Raw genomic sequence first — 18,730 nt, forward strand, 5'->3', positions numbered from 1 at the left:
AAATTGCATTATATTATCATACTCCTCGGGAATCACTTCACATTTTATGAGTTGTAAAAAAGTTGAAGCAGCTGTTATCTTTTGGACGTATATTATTAGGTCATCTTTGTATCACACATATATTATTATCTACTATCAGTGTGGTGCAAAGACCTTGTAGGTTGCAAACTGGAAGCAGAACCGTCATGCCAGCACAATGTTGAACACAAGCTATTAAGTATTGACAGTAAGGCCTGTTCCAAACCCTCCTGTACAGAGATAGCACCTCTCCTTTGTTAGCACCTCTAGAAGAGTTAGTGCTCTACAAATGCTAGTTTTGCATTGCTCTGTGTTCCACACTGCAGATAAGTTTTGGGATGCAACTTCTCCTGTATGCCAGATAGATAGGGAGGCACAGTACCTCAGAGGGCAGCATTCCCTGGAGTCAATTTAGGAAAGAAGACTGAAAAGAAGACAAAAGACAGGGCAGTCTCTTTGGTATATGCATTTTATAGAGAACTGGGTGAGAATTTCATGCTATTTCTGTAATCAAACCATGCTTTTTCTAAAGAGCAGAGAGAAGTACAGCTTTAATACCTACACGTGGGAAATTCCGTCTGCTAATTTTTATTAGCAGGCAATTTTCCAGTAGTGTGAGATGGTTTAGAATAATTATCCAAAAAGGATAATTATTGAGAACTATGTTACAAAATGGTGAGAAGATTTTAAGTAATTATGATTTTTCTTGGAAACTTGCAGAGGAGAAGACCTGGTTTCCTAGAAATGTGTGTTCTGGTGGTCAGCAGGACAGAATGGAACTTAAATATTTAGGGAAAGCAAAGCATAAGGCATTTTATCTAATTCAGAGAGGACCACTGCCTTCAGGCATCTGATTCCAAAATTTACAAGCCAAATTAATTCCATATATAAGTGACTGGGGAGAATTATGAAACTAGAACAGGGATTCAAAATAGCCTGGATGCTGACCAGGACTGACCAAATCCTAAGCAAACTGGAAGCATGCACCGAAGAGAGAGGAATGTCTAGAATATCTGTGTGTCTTCCAAATTGGTGTTTTGCTGCTATTCATTTTGTATCAAATCCAAAGTAATCCACCTTATGCATGTGACTTAGGTATCTATGTTTCCATTAAATCAGTTGTCATCTAGGATATAATTCAGATGTTTAAACATTCAGAAACTTAAACAAAGCCTGTAGCATTTGTCATGCCCTAAATTACCAGGGACATCCACATAATGCTGGCAGGCATTACAAGATCTACAAGAGATCTACATCTAGAGTAGATCTACAGAAAATATAGAATCTAGATCTTATGGATCAGCAACTGGAGGCCAGGCAGGAAGTTAGAAGGCATTTTTGGCCTATATTTCAGGCATCTGATTTGCACTTTTTTTTTTTTTTGCAAAAAAACATGTTCTTGGTTTGTGTGGCTGCTATTGCTGTGCTAGGCTAGAGCGTTGTCAGTATGTTGTAGATGTGCAATTCTAAGCACTTGCTGAGATACGTCTTTCACTGGTTTAAGTTCAAGACCATCTAGTTCAAGAACCCTAACTGGCCCTAAGGCTTAAATTTAGGTATTACAACTACAGCACATTTTAACAAACGTAAGTTAAATTTGAAAATCAAATGTAAAAGAATCCAGAAGTGTATGTTATTTCTAGCACCTTGTCCAAGGCAGAAACTTTTTTTTTTATATTTTTCTCCTCTTTCTCATAGAAAACCCAGGCATAGGCTGAAGAGGGAGGCAAAACATCCTGACAACTTTACTCTCATATAACAGTCAACTTCTCAAGGGATATACAGTTTTTGTTGAGTATGATATAAAGGAAGTTTATCAAACACAGCCATCTTACATGCATTTCTTTTTAGTGAGCATCTTGAAATGGAAGCGCTTATCATAAAATCACTCACTGCATTTATGTTGGGCTGCATTTCATCATATCACTATAATCACAATGAACTAGTAGTGAACTGTCATATTCTGTTGACCAGTGCTTGTTGTACAGTTAGGGGTATCACAGAATCACAGAATTGTAGGGGTTGGAAGGGACCTCGAAAGATCATCAGGTCCAACCCCCCTGCCAAAGCAGATTCCCTAGAGCAGGCTGCCCAGGTAGGCGTCCAGACAGGCCTTGAATACCTCCAGAGAAGGAGACTCCACAACCTCCCTGGGCAGCCTGTTCCAGTGCTCCATCGCGCTCACCATGAAGAAGTTCTTTCGCATATTGGTGCGGAACTTCCTGTGCTCCATCTTGTGGCCATTACCCCTTGTCCTGTCCCCACAAACCACTGAAAAGAGGTTGGCCAAATCCCTCTGTCTCCCACACCTCAGGTATTTATAAACATTGATGAGATCCCCTCTCAGTCTTCTTTTCTCCAGGCTGAACACACCCAGGTCTCTCAGCCTTTCTTCATAGGGAAGATGCTCCAGGCCCCGTATCATCTTTGTGGCCCTCCACTGGACTCGTTCCAGGAGATCCCTGTCTTTTTTGTACCGGGGAGCCCAGAACTGGACACAGTACTCCAGGTGAGGCCTGACCAGGGCAGAGTAGAGGGGGAGGATCACCTCCCTTGACCTGCTGGCCTTGAGCTTGCTGGCTCCTTTTAATGCACGCCAGGATCCCATTGGCCCTCTTGGCCACGAGGGCACACTGCTGGCTCATGGTCAACCTGTCGTCCACTAGGACCCCCAGGTCCTTCTCCTCAGAGCTCCTCTCCAGCAGGTCATCCCCCAGCCTGTACTGATACATGTGGTTGTTCCTTCCCAGGTGCAGGACTCTACACTTGCTCTTATTAAACCTCATTTGGTTTCTTCCTGCCCATCTCTCCAGCTGGTCCAGGTCTCACTGGATGGCAGCACAGCCTTCTGGCATGTCAGCCACTCCTCCCAGCTTTGTGTCATTGGCGTACTTGCTGAGGGCAGACACTATTCCCTCATCAAGGTTGTCGATGAAGATGTTGAACAAGACCGGATCCAGCATCGACCCCTGGGGAACACCGCTAGTCACAGGTCTCCACCCGGACTCTGCGATACCGATCACCACCCTCTGAGCTCAGCCAGTCAGCCAGTTCTCAACCCACCTTAATGTCCACTCCTCTATCCCACGCTTTCTCAGCTAAGTATGGAGATGCTTTGCAAGACCATTATCATAAATTCATCAGCTACACAATTTTAGATTCATTCTTGAGATACCACAACCAGTTGAAGATTGGAACTACTTGTTTAACCAAAGGAGTCCGTTCCAATGGCTAATAATAGGCTTATCTGTTTTCTCTGAAACATGTGAATGGCTGAGATTTTTTTTTGTCTCTTTTATGCTTTTTGGATTGCAGTGCTTTCTCATAATGCTAGTGTTAATGCAATTAAAGCAATCTTGCAGTCAGTCAAAACTAAAACCATACGGTACTTTGTTCTTTTCTCACTTCACTTGTGTAGCTGCACTGGCCTCAATAATTAACTGGCAGTTAATTTATGCCAGGGAAAGGAAAAATAGAAGCAAGCTCTCAAATCTTAAAATTTCATCCATAAGGGAGGAGGGTAACTTCTTATTTAGGAAAATACTGTGAAAAAAAAATGAAGATACCGTACACTTTCACCTTCAAATATGAAATCAGGTTAATGTTTCACTTTAAATAGCAACATGGACAAAAATGTATTTATATATTGTATATGCTTGCAGCAAGAAAACAAAATTATAGCCTCTCTGTTTACACTACTTACGTATATGTATATGTATATATGAATCGCATTTGCCAGAGGCATATTTTATGATCCTGGAAAAATATTTACTTTGAAGTATGCAGCTTTTTCAAAGCAAAATGCAAAATTCTTACCCAGAGTAACTCAAACAAACATTTTAATCATTTTATCTTTTCATTTCTTTTTTTATTACGATTTAAAGGGGATATTAATATTTATTGCACATATTATTATCAAGTAAATAAAGTAATCATTCACTTTTCGTGTAGAACGGTCAAAATCTTTTGATAATAATTTGAAAATGTCCCTCTGTTGCAAAGATGGTTGCAGTAATAAGAAAACTAAGAGGAGAAAGCAGGTAAAAATCATGAGAAATGCTTATGAAAAGAGGCCTCTAACTATCTGCATATTGCATGACAGTGCTGTGTTACTGATCTTGGAACTATTATGCATAAGGTTCTACTAAACTAAGAATATACATCCAAAAGAACTCTCCTCTATGAGAATTATAATTTTCACAGTGCACTTGACAGTTTTCTCATGACTGAAAATTAAGTAGAAAATACTCAGGACAACCTCTAACGTGGTACATAAATCTGCCTAAAGCAACTTGTTTGGTTTTCTCTTCTTTCTCTTGATTTTCCTTCATCATGACATTTCATTTCATCACAGTTCTAATTTATTAGTGGGGCCCAGTTTCAAACCTTACTTTAAGAATTACGAATTGGTAACTTCATGTGTTGCAATATATTGAGTGCTAGAACAAGCATTAGAACAAGCCATATTTTCCTTAATTTCTTTGCTTTTTCTTGTATTTAAACTCAACAGTAGACAGACTGTGAAAATGTTTTCTTATCTGGTTATGTTTTTAGTATGCATGATCCTATGATAATCCCAATGCTGTTAATTTTGTCATTTACGTTTATTTACATGGGGAAGTCTGGATACATGGGAAGTGTAAATGCAAGAAAATTTCAGTTTTAGTTGTAATGCTCATAACTAAGCTGTGCAGTGGCAGTTGAAAGGCTTTATAACTAGAAATTAGATGTGTGTACAGAGATTTAAAACTCAACAGAGTTTCTAGAGAACAGTAACACACGAACAAAAGCAGTATAGATTATTCATTATCAGAATCATGCTAACAAGACAGTAGTTGCTACATATCAGAAAACAGAAAAAGTGGCTACTGTCTTTTAAAGGACCTTGCAACTTCCTCCCATGCACTTCTTTCATCTTCAGTCTGAGTTGCTACATGCCCGACTGTGTGAGCTTGGGAACTGCCTGCAAATTCCCAACTGATGGCTATTGCTTGGTCATGTGTGCTTGGGAACTCTGTAATGCCTTTCAACATTAGCAAAAAAAAAGAAATTTACCTCAACTTGAGACATTTTGTTACATGTTTTAACTCATTACAGGTCAGAGATTTTTCTAGCAAGAATGCTATAGAAAGATGTAACTGTCACAGAAAACATACATTTTTAAACTGTTGTTGGATCTCAAAAAGTAAAGCTTCTAAAGATTCCAAAAGATGTTTGAGAAAGATACTAAAAAAATACAGAGAAAGTCAAGTGAGGGTACCTCACAGGATGAGGAGTGCAAGAGAGGCAAGGAATCTTCAGCCAGGCTAAGGATGGTAAGGTAGTCATGAATAGTAAGGAAAGTAAGTAGGAAAATATTATTCACTTTTCTCCACAGTGTGAGAACAAAGGTACTCAGTGAAAGCAGGCAGTAGGTTGAAAACTATCCAAGTAATACTCTTTTACATGGCACAAAATTAAATTGTGCAACTTCCTGTGCCAGGATGTTGCCCAGGACAGACTTGATAGATACTTGCTCTATCACTGCTTTATTTAAAACAATGTCCTATATCCAACTTGTGACTGAGGAGCTACTGACTGACAGAAGTAGCGAAGAATATGAGATGAAAGTTGTATTCTGCATGCAGTGAATTCATTTTTCTTTCTGCTGCATTTGTTACAGACCTCTGTTGGAGTCCTGAATGGGACAGGCCTTTCTTCTGACTCACTGAGGCTGACCCTATACTCCCAGCTTCAGTAAAGTGTACTATGAAACGCCCGAATAATATTTAGTTGACAGACAAAGGATTAGTTCTTCTTTAGAAATCGTTTCATACTCTTTTTACTGTTCTCAGCAGTTTGGATGTTACTCACCAATCAATGTCTGACTTCTAAAATGAGAAGAAGAAAAATAAATTGAGCTTCACTGTGCAGTTAGGAATACCTTTTTGAAAAAAAATGGCAAGATTTTGGCTGCCACTGTTTCATTAGGGCCATCAATTCATCAATGAATTAATGGTGTGGCATTCAAAGTTAATTTGGCTGAGTTTTTCTTCATTATTTTATTTCCTTATTGAGATATATCATATGGGTATTATGGGTATTTTAAGCTTTCTCGTTAGACCTACACAGGAACACTATACTCCATCTCTTTTATGAAGCAAATTGCTTGTTATTTTACGTTTGATTTGCCATTAGAAGAAGATGGAGGAAATATGAAAGTTCCATATGTATTTTAACTCTTTTTTTCCTTAAATGTAGCAACATAGCAAAAGGCAGAAATCACAGTAAAAATCACATAGCCCATAGAGTGAATGCCAAGATTAGTATTTTGCTTTAATATAGTAATTCCTTTGATGCATAATGATTTAATTTTATACAAATGCATATTCCACTTTTACTTCTTCGTAGGGCAACTGTTGAACTATATTTATACAGTAGTTTTAAGTGCTTTGAGAAATCAAAGGTAGCCAACTGGTGTTTGGAGTGGTTTAAAGTAATCTTTGGAGAACTCATCTCATTATTTTTTCCCCTTAATAATCTAGACAGGATAGCAGAGGTGATCACAGGGATGAAGGGATGAAGAAGGGAATGCTTTCTAGCCATAACCAATTCTTACATGTTTTAATTTTTAGTAGCAAGCAGTGGAACTGCGTTATTCAAATCCTTGTGGTATTTTTTAAGTTCAGTGGTTAACAGTCTTCACAAACTTCACAAAACACAAACTTCTCAGTTTTGTGTACCTAACCTAGACAGACTACTTTTTTTCTCAGTGAGGAGAATGATTCAGAAGTCCTAGGTTAGACATCATCTCTTACACATCTTTTGTTAAAACCTCTCTTGTGTAACAGAAACCAGTGATTTTCTGACAGATGACATTAGTGATCTTTTTTTCTAGTTACTTCACTGGCAAAGTCCAACCGACTTCAGAAAACCTTTTTGGTAATAAGGAAGGCACACATCTCTCTAGTTCAGTATTAAGAAAGTACCACTGAGTCCAGTTCCTTTAATAAACACTAAGGTTGTATAGTTCGGTGGCAAGAGGCTATCTAACAGAAGTGCATAATGGTATAAAGAACAAAAATGATAGATCCAAAGTCTAGATAATGTCAGATGATATCACATAGGGCAGTGGTCTGAAACTGCAATTTGGAAAGTTTAGACTAGACTTAAAGAAAAATTTCACCAAGAAGTGAAATTTCAGCACTGGGACAGGAAACCCAGAGAGCATGTGCTTTTTTCATCTTTGGAGGTTTTTGTGTCTCAGCTAGGCAAAGCTGTGACTGGGGACATCCAATGTTGGCGACAGGCCTGATATGAGTGGGAAGTCAGACTAGATCACCCCATATGCACCTTCCAAACAGGCATTTTGTGCTCCTATGAGCTGAATAACTTCTGAACTTCAGATCTGTTGATGGTACATTAAATGATGTTTCATTAGAAGTACAGTTTGTTCCGTGATTATTTGGCAGATTTGAATTCATGTATAGATAGATGGATTTGTTACTGCAGGTATAAAACATAGATAGAAATCACATATTTGTTAAGTCAAACTTATCTTTTAAGTGCTAGTGACCATATAGGAAATATTTGTGTGTATTTTTGTCTCCCTTTCATAGCTGTATTAAGTAGTTCATCTTATTACATACTGAAATGCTCCATGCCCTTTTCAGAATATTCGAAGGACTTAGATGTCAGATTGTTTTTGCCTTTAAAGGTTAATGCCATATATTTCACTTTCACTGTGCTCTAAAGCCTGTTTGTAGAAGCAATAGATGGAGAATTGAAGGCAGAATTGTCTTAGAACTAGGCGTTATAAGAGTGCTACCAAGGTACCTGGCCTGTCTATGTGCCTGTTCAACACAATTATATTAAGCTAGCATGGAAGGGAAGGAGGAATATTAACTCTGTCAACGTAGGAAGTGTCAGAAGAATCTTTCATCTCAGCTCATCTGAATATTTCTGAGTATCAGATTCAGTGTTTGTGTCTTTTAGCTATAGAGATGTTGAAATAGGAACTGTATCAGGAGAGAAAATCTAACAGTAGGTCAATTAAAAAATTTCTTCCCCAGAAGCCTGACAATTTGCACAACCCAAGAACTTTTGTTTCATTGGTTTTAGAGACTAAATTAATCACAGAAGTTTGAACTGAAGAGATGTTAGGCTTACAGCTTATGTAAGTCTCAATGTCTAGTCAATTCTGTTTCTGCTACATCTGTTTCCAAGAACACAGAAAATTTCAAAACTGTAGTATTTTCCCATCAATTCACCACCATTTTGCACCTGAAGTTCCTGCTGTTCACCCATTGTACCATTTGGTTGTATAAATGTGAGCTATTTGCAAGTGAAAAGGAGTGACTTATCTGGTGTATACTTGGGACATACTTATTTGCAAAAACATTCACAAATCCTTGTTTTCTTGAATAAAGAAGAGCAGGCTCCTCACTCAGAAATCCCCAGACATACCACTTCACCAAAGATCTGCCCTTTTTCTTCTTTTCAGGGCTACAATGAAACTTTCTCTTTTAGCCTCCCATTTTTTTTTCTTCCTGAAATATTAGCCCTTTCTGATTAAAAACCTGTTACGAGTCACTCAGAGGAAGATCAATTTCCTCTGAGTGGTTATCAACTATAATTTCTGAGGCAATGCAGAACATATCCATGTGGAACATTCACAGCCAAGTGTTTTGCCACACCAGACAATCGGTGTAATTACAAATGAGCTTTTCTATATGGACAAGCTATGAAAACTTGCTCCAAGCTCCTCCTGCTGCTTCAGCAATTTCCAGCAGCGAACACCTCTTCTTAGCTGAAGACATGATTCAGCCTTACTTGGTCTGGCAGTAATCCTGGTGCTTCTTGTAAGCCAGTTTGTCAGGAGTGATTGCTCGCAATGGAGAGACAGAGCAGATGCTGAGAGGTATGACAAGCCTTTATGTCACAGAAACTACCCTGAAATTCACAACGTGTGTGAGCTACAAATGCAACTTTTGCCTGGGTCACAAATGGGCCTTCACAAATTTTTCTTGCTATTATTGTGTGTACCACTTTAAAAATACATTTTAATAATGCTACCTGTGATCTTCTACTTAACTATCCATGCAAGATAATCTGTAATGAGCATTACAGATGTGAAGGGGAAGAGGACTCTGATAAATAATTCACATTTATTGAAATTTACTAATAGTCTGCCAACTGAATATTATCTCATTTTCCTCAGAGTCTAATGCATCTTTTCATGTTGGCAGCCCAGGTCTCCAGCAGGGCTAGAGTCAATAGAAAAGAAGCCCATGCAGCTGCCAGTGGGCACTGCCAGCAAGCCAGGTGCCATTGCCAGAGCAAAACAAAGAAGTTCACTTGGCTCTGGGATACAGCTTCTCAAGTAGAAGAAAAAAGACTAACACAGTGGATGGAAAAACCACCCAGACCATCAGTAGTCCTTTAAACATGTTTTTATGTTCTGTCTCTTGTTCTTGTAATAGTTTTAAAACTGTTCTAGAGCTACACAGAAAACATTAGCACAGCACAAAGCACAGGCAAATGCACAGCATATACATCTACTCTGCTGCAAAACTGTAATTCACAGGGCTGTGAATTACTCTGTAGAGCCTTTCTTGAAATGTTTATGGCATAGACAAGAGGAAAATTTCCTCATACCTAAACAAAGGTATTCCTAGACAAGGGAAAGTTGGACTTACGACTTAGCAATGCTGCCACTGATGCTAGATAAACATATTCTAATTAGTTCAGTTATTTTCCATTTCCATGAATAGGGATAGAAGAATTTTAAACATGCCTGCTGATATTTCCCATTTCTTTTGCAGCAGCCTTTCATGAAGACACAATTTCTGTCTGGGACAAGTGGAATTTCTTTTCAGAAGCCAGTTCACAGACAACAAACCCACACACTTATTTTATGCAATTTAACCTAAAAAAAAAAAAAGTATTTTCTCCCTTCCCAGTTTACTGTCCTACCTGGATAAACATGAAAACACTCAGAAAACAGATATTGATGAAACCCAGTAGATGCTAAAGAAACTTATGAACAGCTTTCAGAAGATCTGAACAGGCAAAAATCCCCTAAAAAACTAAGAAAACTGATGTAATTTAATACAAATTAAGTCTTGAACAATCATTCCTGACAACAAAAGGGGAGAAGGAGTTTTGCCACAACAGGATCAGCTCATTAATAGCCAAGGAACAGCTTGAAGTTTGTGTACGTTGGCAGGACAGACATTTTCTCACTGAGAAAGAGAAGTTATTTATGTATGACAGTTTCACAGATGACCAGTAACTAATTTCCTGGTTTGCAGACCTGATGAAAGTAAGATTTCTAAATAGTCCTGTACATTTTTTTTACAGTCCAGTATAAAAAAAGATACTAATGTTGGGAAAAGGACCAGAAATGCCTTATCTTTAAGATAAGTAACATTTAAAGAAAATAATGACATATTTTTAATATCAGGTCATTGCGAAGTCTTGGGAAATATATAGATGTCTGAATTGTTTTAATGCTTGTTTCATTTAGGCATGAAACTAATTTCATTCCTTTTGAATGTAATTGGAAACATGTTGCCCATTGTTCAAGATGCCAGTAAAATTTGAGATCTCCAGTCGTGTAAAAAGTTTCATCCTAGACTTTTAATGATTGAAATGGCAATGCAGAATATGAAATACAAATGGAAAGCTGTGGATTAGTGGGATTTTACCGGGAGTTCCTGTGGTATGTAAAGGTCTTGCTGAAGGCAAACCTGGCCAGCAGTAGGCCAGGTTCATTTACTCAGGTAAACAGCCATTCATGAGAAAGTTATCCCTAAAGGCTCCTGAGAACAGAAGACAGGAAAATAGTTATGATAACTGCATGCATCACACACAAATTGTATTCAATTTTAAGCTATGTTCTTGGTATATGTTTCTGTAGATAGTTTAGTCCTAGGCTTAAAAAGATCAACTACAGGAACTCTATAGCAGACAGTAGTAAGGCCTTCATGGGAATACAGGAAGAAAACAAGATTTCACAGCAAATGTTTAGGGCTGTTGGGAAAAAAATGCATTTAAGGTATGTGTTTCATGTTTATTTGAAAGAAATGAGGAATCTTGATCTGATGTCCACACATAGTGGGTATTAGGAGTGGTAATTAGGTCATGTGATACTCATTTGGTTTTGGCCCCTACTTTGGTGGCTGTAGCTTGCAATAGCATGCACGCTGGAGACATAAGATACTGGCTGAGAGTACAGAACAAACATGACGCTGAGGAGAGAATGAAGCTTTACATGCTAAATATATCCAGCTCATACCTGGCTAGACTTCAGGAGATGTTCAATAATCATTCTGTTTTAATTTACATCCACATGTTTATCTCTGCATATTCACTAAGTCTTAATCCGGCATTTCTCTATTTTTTAAAAAGATTGTTAAAACTGACAGATCACAACTGCTTTACTCTATTGCACAGAATTAAATCCTGTGGTTTGTACTCAGGCAAAAGTTACATTAATTTCCATTCATGAGCTACAGGAATATATGGGCTGTCATGCAGTGGTGAATAATATTTCAAGTAAAGTATGGTTCCTGACGTGTGGGTCCGTAATCTAACAAGAAGAAAATAAAAAAAAAAAAAAAAGAGAGAGAGAGAAGAAAAATTTAATGTGCATTTATTGTTCTAATGTTCTGCTGATGAGCTGTCTGAGGGTAGGATTTGCTTCACTGTGGAAAGCTGTTGTAAGCATCTGTGCACCAGTGCCTAAACCTTGAAGAAACTGCTGCAATGGGGTAAACTGCTAGCTCTCAATTCCGGAGCTAGTGAATGCGTCTCAGGGGAAGACTTATTATTCCTTTCTCTTTGTAGAATAGTTACATGGAAATAGAAATTTCCTCGTACTTGCTCATCATCGAGCTTCACTCAGAAAACTTTTTCTTCATGTTTTCTTTCATCAGAAGCATTCAAAATGGGACTTCAGTTGTGTCTTCCCAACTGCATTTTCCTGTTCTGACAAAGACAGAATACATTCTTGTGGATATTCTTAGGTCCAGAATCTAGAACATATTTTCTGTGGCTATTATTTGTTCATTATAAATGACAACATCGATATTTGTGTATAGAGACTACAAAAAATATTCACATCTTATAAGTCACTAAAAGTACGGGTAAATATACCCCCATACTTTCACAATTACCAAAATGTGCAGTTGTTATGTATGAGAATACATTTGAACATAAGTTTATGTATGTCTTAAGCATAAACCTCCTCCATTTATGGATACTTACAAAAGTAATCTTTCAATATTTTCCTTCATTTACCTTTTACTGAGCTGCACTGTGTACAGCTGATTTGAGGCAATGGAGAAGTATTTGTTGGTCTCTTGTCTTGTTTTCCAAATGCTTGGATATCAGAAAGTACTTCAGAAGAAATGCTGACTTCAGAAAGGAACCCTACAGTATTAGGGGAAAGGGTGGGAGTGGGAGCAGAGTTTTTAGAGGTCTGAAGCAAGAGAAAGCTGAGGGTGGAGTTTAGTACAGGGGACAGGAAAGAGAGCGGAGCAGCAGAACGTCATCATCTGAGTGAGGAGCAGAGTCAGGAGGAGTTAGATGGTGGAGTTGGAGGGTGGAGAAGAAGAATAGTACAGCTGAAGTTGAAAATAAATTATCTGGGGAAAGCCCCAAAATCCTGGGTTCATGGCAGAGATGCTGTGGACTTTCTTCCTGGCTGGACATTAGAGAAACCAGGATGATGTGAAAATACTTGTTCCCACCTCCTGTGGCAGAAAAAAGTGGGGGAATAGTTGGCTCCATCTCTGAGGCTGTTTTCTGAATAGATCTCTGTCGCAGTTTGCATGAAGCTTCAGCCAGGGGTCAGGAGACACTGCCTTTCAGTCTGCCTTTCTAGTAGCATTTAAATTCACTGCAGAAGGCCTCCTGTTTGCTAGTGGCTTATGGTCCCCTTTCTGTTAAATGACTTGCACCATGAATCTTGCATATCTTGTGTGGTATTTGGCCACCTCATAAGCATCCTTCCATTCCTGGGATGGGGAGGGTGCACACAGATTTTGGCTGAAAGGTGTCATTAGACCCAGCTCTTTCCAGTGATACACATATACTATGTATATCTGGTGGAACATAATTCTTCCCACCATACCAATGTTCAGGAATTGGTTGGGAAGAGCGGTAGTCAGTCAATTGTAAGGAAAGAAGAATAAGCATTCTAGGTTGAGATATGATCCCAACTGGCTTTCCAAAGAATTGCATGAAAAAAATGTTTGGGGCCAAATGAGGAGAGGAGATAGTGCTATGAACATGGGCAACTGCAGATAAAGACTCAAGACTCAATTTTCTTCTCAGAAAGAGCAGTCAGACATTGGAAAGGGTTGCCCAGGGAGGTGGTGGTGTCACCATCCCTGGGGGTGTTTAAGGGAAGGTTGGACATGGTGCTTAGGGACATGGTTTAGTGGGTGACATTGGTAGTAGGGTGATAGTTGGACCAGATGATCTTGAAGATCTTTTCCAGCCTTAATGATTGTATGATTCTATGAATTAAATGACTGTGCAAAGAGGAAAAGCTCTCTCTAGTACAAAGATTAAGACTGTATGTGATTATCCTTAGTTGGGACTTGTTTGGGGGGCAAAGCTTTCATCCTGGACTTGCAAATAGTACAAGTATAGTACATCACAGAAGACACTGATTAGAAGGAAGTCAAACCTATACTGAGACATTTCATGAAAACCCCATCAGAGACAAAATCCCTGCAATTATGTATATAGGAACCACAAATGAATAATATTACTTTTATATATCTACAACTGACTGATGAGCTGGTGAATCCAGGAGTTTTCTGTTTTGGACTTGGCCCACATACTTTATGAAAATTGTTTTTGTTATCACTCAGTTTCATTTCATCTAGTTTCCTTACTTTCTCCTTATTATTGTGGATAGGAAATACTGTGAGAAGTAAACGCTTGAGGGAACTTACTGGTATTTAGTTGGCCAAATTCTCACTTCAAAACAGCATTTTTTTCACACTCTATCTTGTTTTGCTAATTTATAATTAGTTAAGTGCTTTAGTAATAGGAGGTTTGAGAATGAATATAAGCTCTTTACTTATACTGAAAGATGCAAAAACTTCTCGGGCAGCCGCATAAAACCTACACATGTCTTTCTGGAAGCCTGCATGAAGTTGGAGAAAATTACGTGATTTATGTGGCTGTGCAAGATGTGCCTGACAAGGAGATGTGAATGCTACTTTGGGACTTCCTATGAAAGAATGCTTGAAATTTGGTGTACTGTGCCTGTCATTAGCTAAATTAGGACTACCTGCTGAAATCTATGCTGCTTGTTTCACGTGTTACCTTTTCAGTCTATTTTTGTCCTCATTCAGAGGAACATTGACTGAGGAGCCATCCAGCAGGTAGGTTCCAGCAGTGCCTCAGGATTGTTGCCACCAGTTGCAAACCCCTTAGTGTGTGTTCAACAGCAACATGAGCAGTAGTAAGCTAGGTCCCACCTTTCTGGGATGACAGAATAGCCCATTCTCCAACATCTTTGGCCCATCTCCAGGACTAACAGCCAGGCTGACATTCATTATCAATTTGGCTGGGTTATTTTGTCACGTACATGCTTCTTAACGAGGAGCTGGTCCACAGCAACACAAGACATTTAATGTAATAGCAATTCTTATGCCTGATTGCCAGAGCAAGTCAAGTAAAGCTTGTAAGCTGTCAATTAATATTTTTTGTCTTAAAATATTTGTTTAAGAAAGACCCTTGTGACTTTAACAGACATCGATGTGTAAATGCCACACTGCTAGAAGTCAGCCATCTGGACTTTGTAATCTAGCTGGTAAACAAATGGACCAGGCTCTTTGACATCTCTCAGATTATTGCTGATCATAATAACATTAACATTTCCAAAGGTGTCTCTTTGCTTTGTCACATTTCAAAGACTCCATTAATTTTGTTTTCAAGTGTTTAAATATTTATTTTGACCTTTTACCTCCTGGTATAACCTTCTGGCTTGTTGGACCATCCAAATCAAAATACACTGATGTGTTCTGAATGGCCTTGCTGCTTGTATAAACACACTGCATAAACAACTCTTGCAGAACAAAAGACCAAGTCCTCGGCTGTACTGAGAAAGTCTCTTTGTCCATTTCAGATTATGCATACAGGTAGGAGCTGTGTTGAGATACGCCAGCTGGTTTTCTGGCCTTCTAAACCCTGCATTCTTGCTTGCATCCAAGATTGTTTCTCCACACAGTGAGTAATGCTGAAGTAAAATAACACTGTGCTGTTATCTGTTTGATGTGCAGGTGCCACTGCTGGAGTACCGACTCTGCTTCTGGGCCTGGTGCTGCCTACCCTCGGTGTCCTTGCCTACTCGGGATTCTGAATGTAGCTGGATTTATCTTGTCCTCAACCGAACACAAGGGACTCCCTTGAAGACGAGGACTGCAACTCTTGATTTCTGTGGCACCATCCTAAGCCAAATAAATTACACTTTAAAATAAATCACCCTACCAATTTCCTATGGACTTTAAGAGGACTGAGGCATCCAGGAACTCCTTCATTAAGTAAATCAACTTTTGAAAGGATAAGAAATATTTTTAACTTGTTCCAATATGCCTTATAAAACACTTATGCTGATCTGTGACAGTTGCATGATTCGGTCCAATGGGGCAAGTTACAGTGTTAAAACCCAATAACATAGGCTGTACAGTGAAAGTAAAATCACCATACGTAGGTGCTTTAACTTGAATAACAAATTGTGAAATATAATAGAGATTGAAATGTTGATTGTATGTGATAAATGTAAGAGTACTACGTCTGTCTGTACTATCCTATATGTTTTGTGTACTGCATATTTTTGAATGGCCCCATCATCATTTATTGGGATTACTGGTTTTTAGAGAGACAGTCAAAGCAAAAACATTTTGTTTATTTTTACAGCTATATTTCTTGAGGCTATTGGATACAATTTGAAGGACCTGAAATAAAAGTCAGTTACAAGGAATTTTTTATTTTAAATATGTTCAGAATACCTGAGACACTCGTAGCATGCTCAACTTAAAGGAATTTACCTGTACTTTACTGACACTGGATTTACCATATTCTTTTTTAGAAACAATTCTGTTGAAAATTCTGTTATGGTCATTGTTCCTGATTTTAGGAATGAAATGTCAGCTTTCAGGGAAGCAGCATAATATATTGGTTTTGATTTAGTATTATTACTATTATTATTAAGGTAGCAATATAACAGTTAGGAGACTGAAGATAGAGTCCACACTAAAATCAGCTAAATGGACCATGAAATGGTAGGAAACTTATGTTATTTTTTAAAGTGAAAAGATTTAAAATAGAAAAAAGAAAAAGATATACAATAAATGGCAAAAACAGAGTAGCACAGTAAAAAAATAATATTATATTTACATTTCTATGCTGCAGATACCAGATGTTACCTTCCTGTAGTGAAGTGTACATTTGGGAGAATTATATGCTTTTTCAAGAATTTGATATTATTCTAATGTTCATAGTGTTGTAAATAAGAGTTTTAAAGTTCTGAGACTGTTTCCCTATTTGATAGAGTACTGAATGATCCAACTGCGTGTTAATACATAAGAGTCAGATCCCAACTGTTAGTTGAATTTAAATGTTTACTATGGCCTTTGCAAAATGGGAGCTCTATTAGAGATGGAGAATGTTTTTGTTCTGACTGTATCCAGGGTGTTTCAGTAGTTTTTTTATTTTGTTTTGTTTTGTTTGTTTTTAAAGAAATGCACATTCCTTACATTTTCCATGGTGGGTGTGCTGGGAATTAGAGTGTGAATGTTGAAGAAACACAGTGATATTGAATCAGCTGGCTCAAGTAATAGTGCAATGTCTGATGCTTCAAGAATTATAAGCTTTGAGTCATATTTTATTAGCACAACCTTGCTGGCTAGTTAGAAATAGATTTTATCTTTTTAGAACTGATACTGTAGAGGTCCATAATAATAATATTTACATGAAGCAAGAGTAGGTCTATTAATAATTTACACCCCTTTCTTTAATTTGTATAATTTTGTACTATATATTTACATGTAAAAGTGTAGAGTATTCATTAAGGAATATCAATAATATTGTTTTAGTTTAATTTTAAATATTTGTTACAAGATGAAAATTTTTTAAATAGGTGAAAGTGATAACTTCCCTATAGAGGAATGTCAAAGTGTCAAGCACTACTGAGTTTCATAAATTGTATAATTATTTGAAAGAGAAATGAGCTGTCTTCATACATGAATAACTAATATGCTGTAAGCCTTCTGTACAAAAAAAAATAATGCATTTTATTGTATTTCATTTGGTTTGGTTCTTTTGCAGTATGACTCATTTTTATATTATCTACAACCACAACTAAATCTTTTGCCAAATGCATGATTGCCTTTTACTTTTATAATACATCATGTAAAAAGCAGCAGTGGTTAGTTTTTGCATGAAAATGACCTGGGAGGGAAATACACTTTTTTTTTTTTTTTTTTAATCAGCAACACAGATGAGGTAGGTTTCACATACTGATCAGGTAGTTCCAGGTTCTTCATTGTTTCACATAATTGTATAAATTTGACTGGGACCTTCAGTTTCAAATTGTTGTCAAGAAAAACTAACTGATGTATCACCTGCTTTAAAATGCAAGGTTCTTAATTAAAGTTTATATAGATAGACATATTTGTTGTTTCTTTATATTTCAGGAAACTTGATATTACTATTATTTGATACTGATGAATATTGAACTGGTTTTTTAGTTACTTTTTATCTTTTTTTTTTTTTTTTTTTTTAAAGAGTAGAGCAGGACTGTGCTTTGTCCTTTTTATGAATGAAAAGTAAATTACAATTAAATAAATGTATTAATGTTACTCAAGATATAATAACTGTCTTTTGAATTGGAGCTTTCTAATTTTATAATAATGTCATCTGTAACAGTAAAGGTCTGGAGGGGTTGAGGTCCTGTGTATCCCTCCCCTGCCTTCTTGTGAATTTTGCAGGAGATATGAGCCTTTCTGGAGTAAGGGTAGCTGTTTTACTTTGATTATAGGTGATACACAAAGATTTTCCCGACTTCAGTGGCTGAGAATCTCCTGAGAGCTTTTCAGCATTTTTGGACAGTAGCAGACAACTTAAACAGCTATCATACTAAAGAAATTCATAGTCTGAGTAGAAGGCAGAGACTTAAATTAGAGCTTTGCATCAAAAGGGGCTGCAGCTAAAACTGACATTACCTGTTCTGTCTGGCCTGCTGGAAGCCCAGCTGGAAAACACTTCAGTGCCAGTACGGCTCAGCTCACCTCGCTCCTGGCAGAGGAAAACTGAGATCACTGCAGTGCTTGGGCAAGAAGGGGAAGAGTGGGGCATAGAACAAACATCCATAAGAGAAAAGGCTTCATTATTTCCACTCTTCAAAGAACAACCTTTGTTTGTTTGTGAGACTTCTTTGTTTCCAGACTTTGGAGCCTCTAGCTACAGAAGATTATAAGAAATATGCCTTTAAATATTAGATATCTGGCTGAAGACCAGATCTTCCAGTCTTGATTTGCCCCAGCATTATATTAAGCTACATTTCCTATTGGAATTAAAATAACGAACATCAGGTAATACCCAAATACGTATTGGTACAGATCTTGAAGTAGTTCCAAATGCTATTGTTTGGAGATTTTGTTTATTTAATTATGTCACTGAAATGTCAATCTTTCAGGTTATGACAGCA

At 37.6% G+C, this 18,730-nt stretch overlaps 1 protein-coding gene across 10 annotated transcripts in view; it reads left to right on the plus strand.

Moving 5' to 3' along the window:
* CNTN1 (contactin 1) overlaps nt 1-17,891 on the plus strand; it is a 249,919-nt gene extending 232,028 nt beyond the window's left edge. For all 10 annotated transcript variants that reach the window (XM_080570117.1, XM_080570109.1, XM_080570116.1 and 7 more), the window contains one exon: nt 15,303-17,891. In XM_080570117.1, the coding sequence (XP_080426243.1) occupies nt 15,303-15,382 (80 nt within the window). In that variant the 3' untranslated portion in view covers nt 15,383-17,891. The remainder of the gene's footprint in view (nt 1-15,302) is intronic.
* Nucleotides 17,892-18,730: the final 839 nt, after the last annotated feature.

Source organism: Anser brachyrhynchus (genome assembly GCF_964034855.1).
Source record: "Anser brachyrhynchus genome assembly, chromosome: 1".
Lineage (NCBI taxonomy): Eukaryota > Metazoa > Chordata > Aves > Anseriformes > Anatidae > Anser > Anser brachyrhynchus.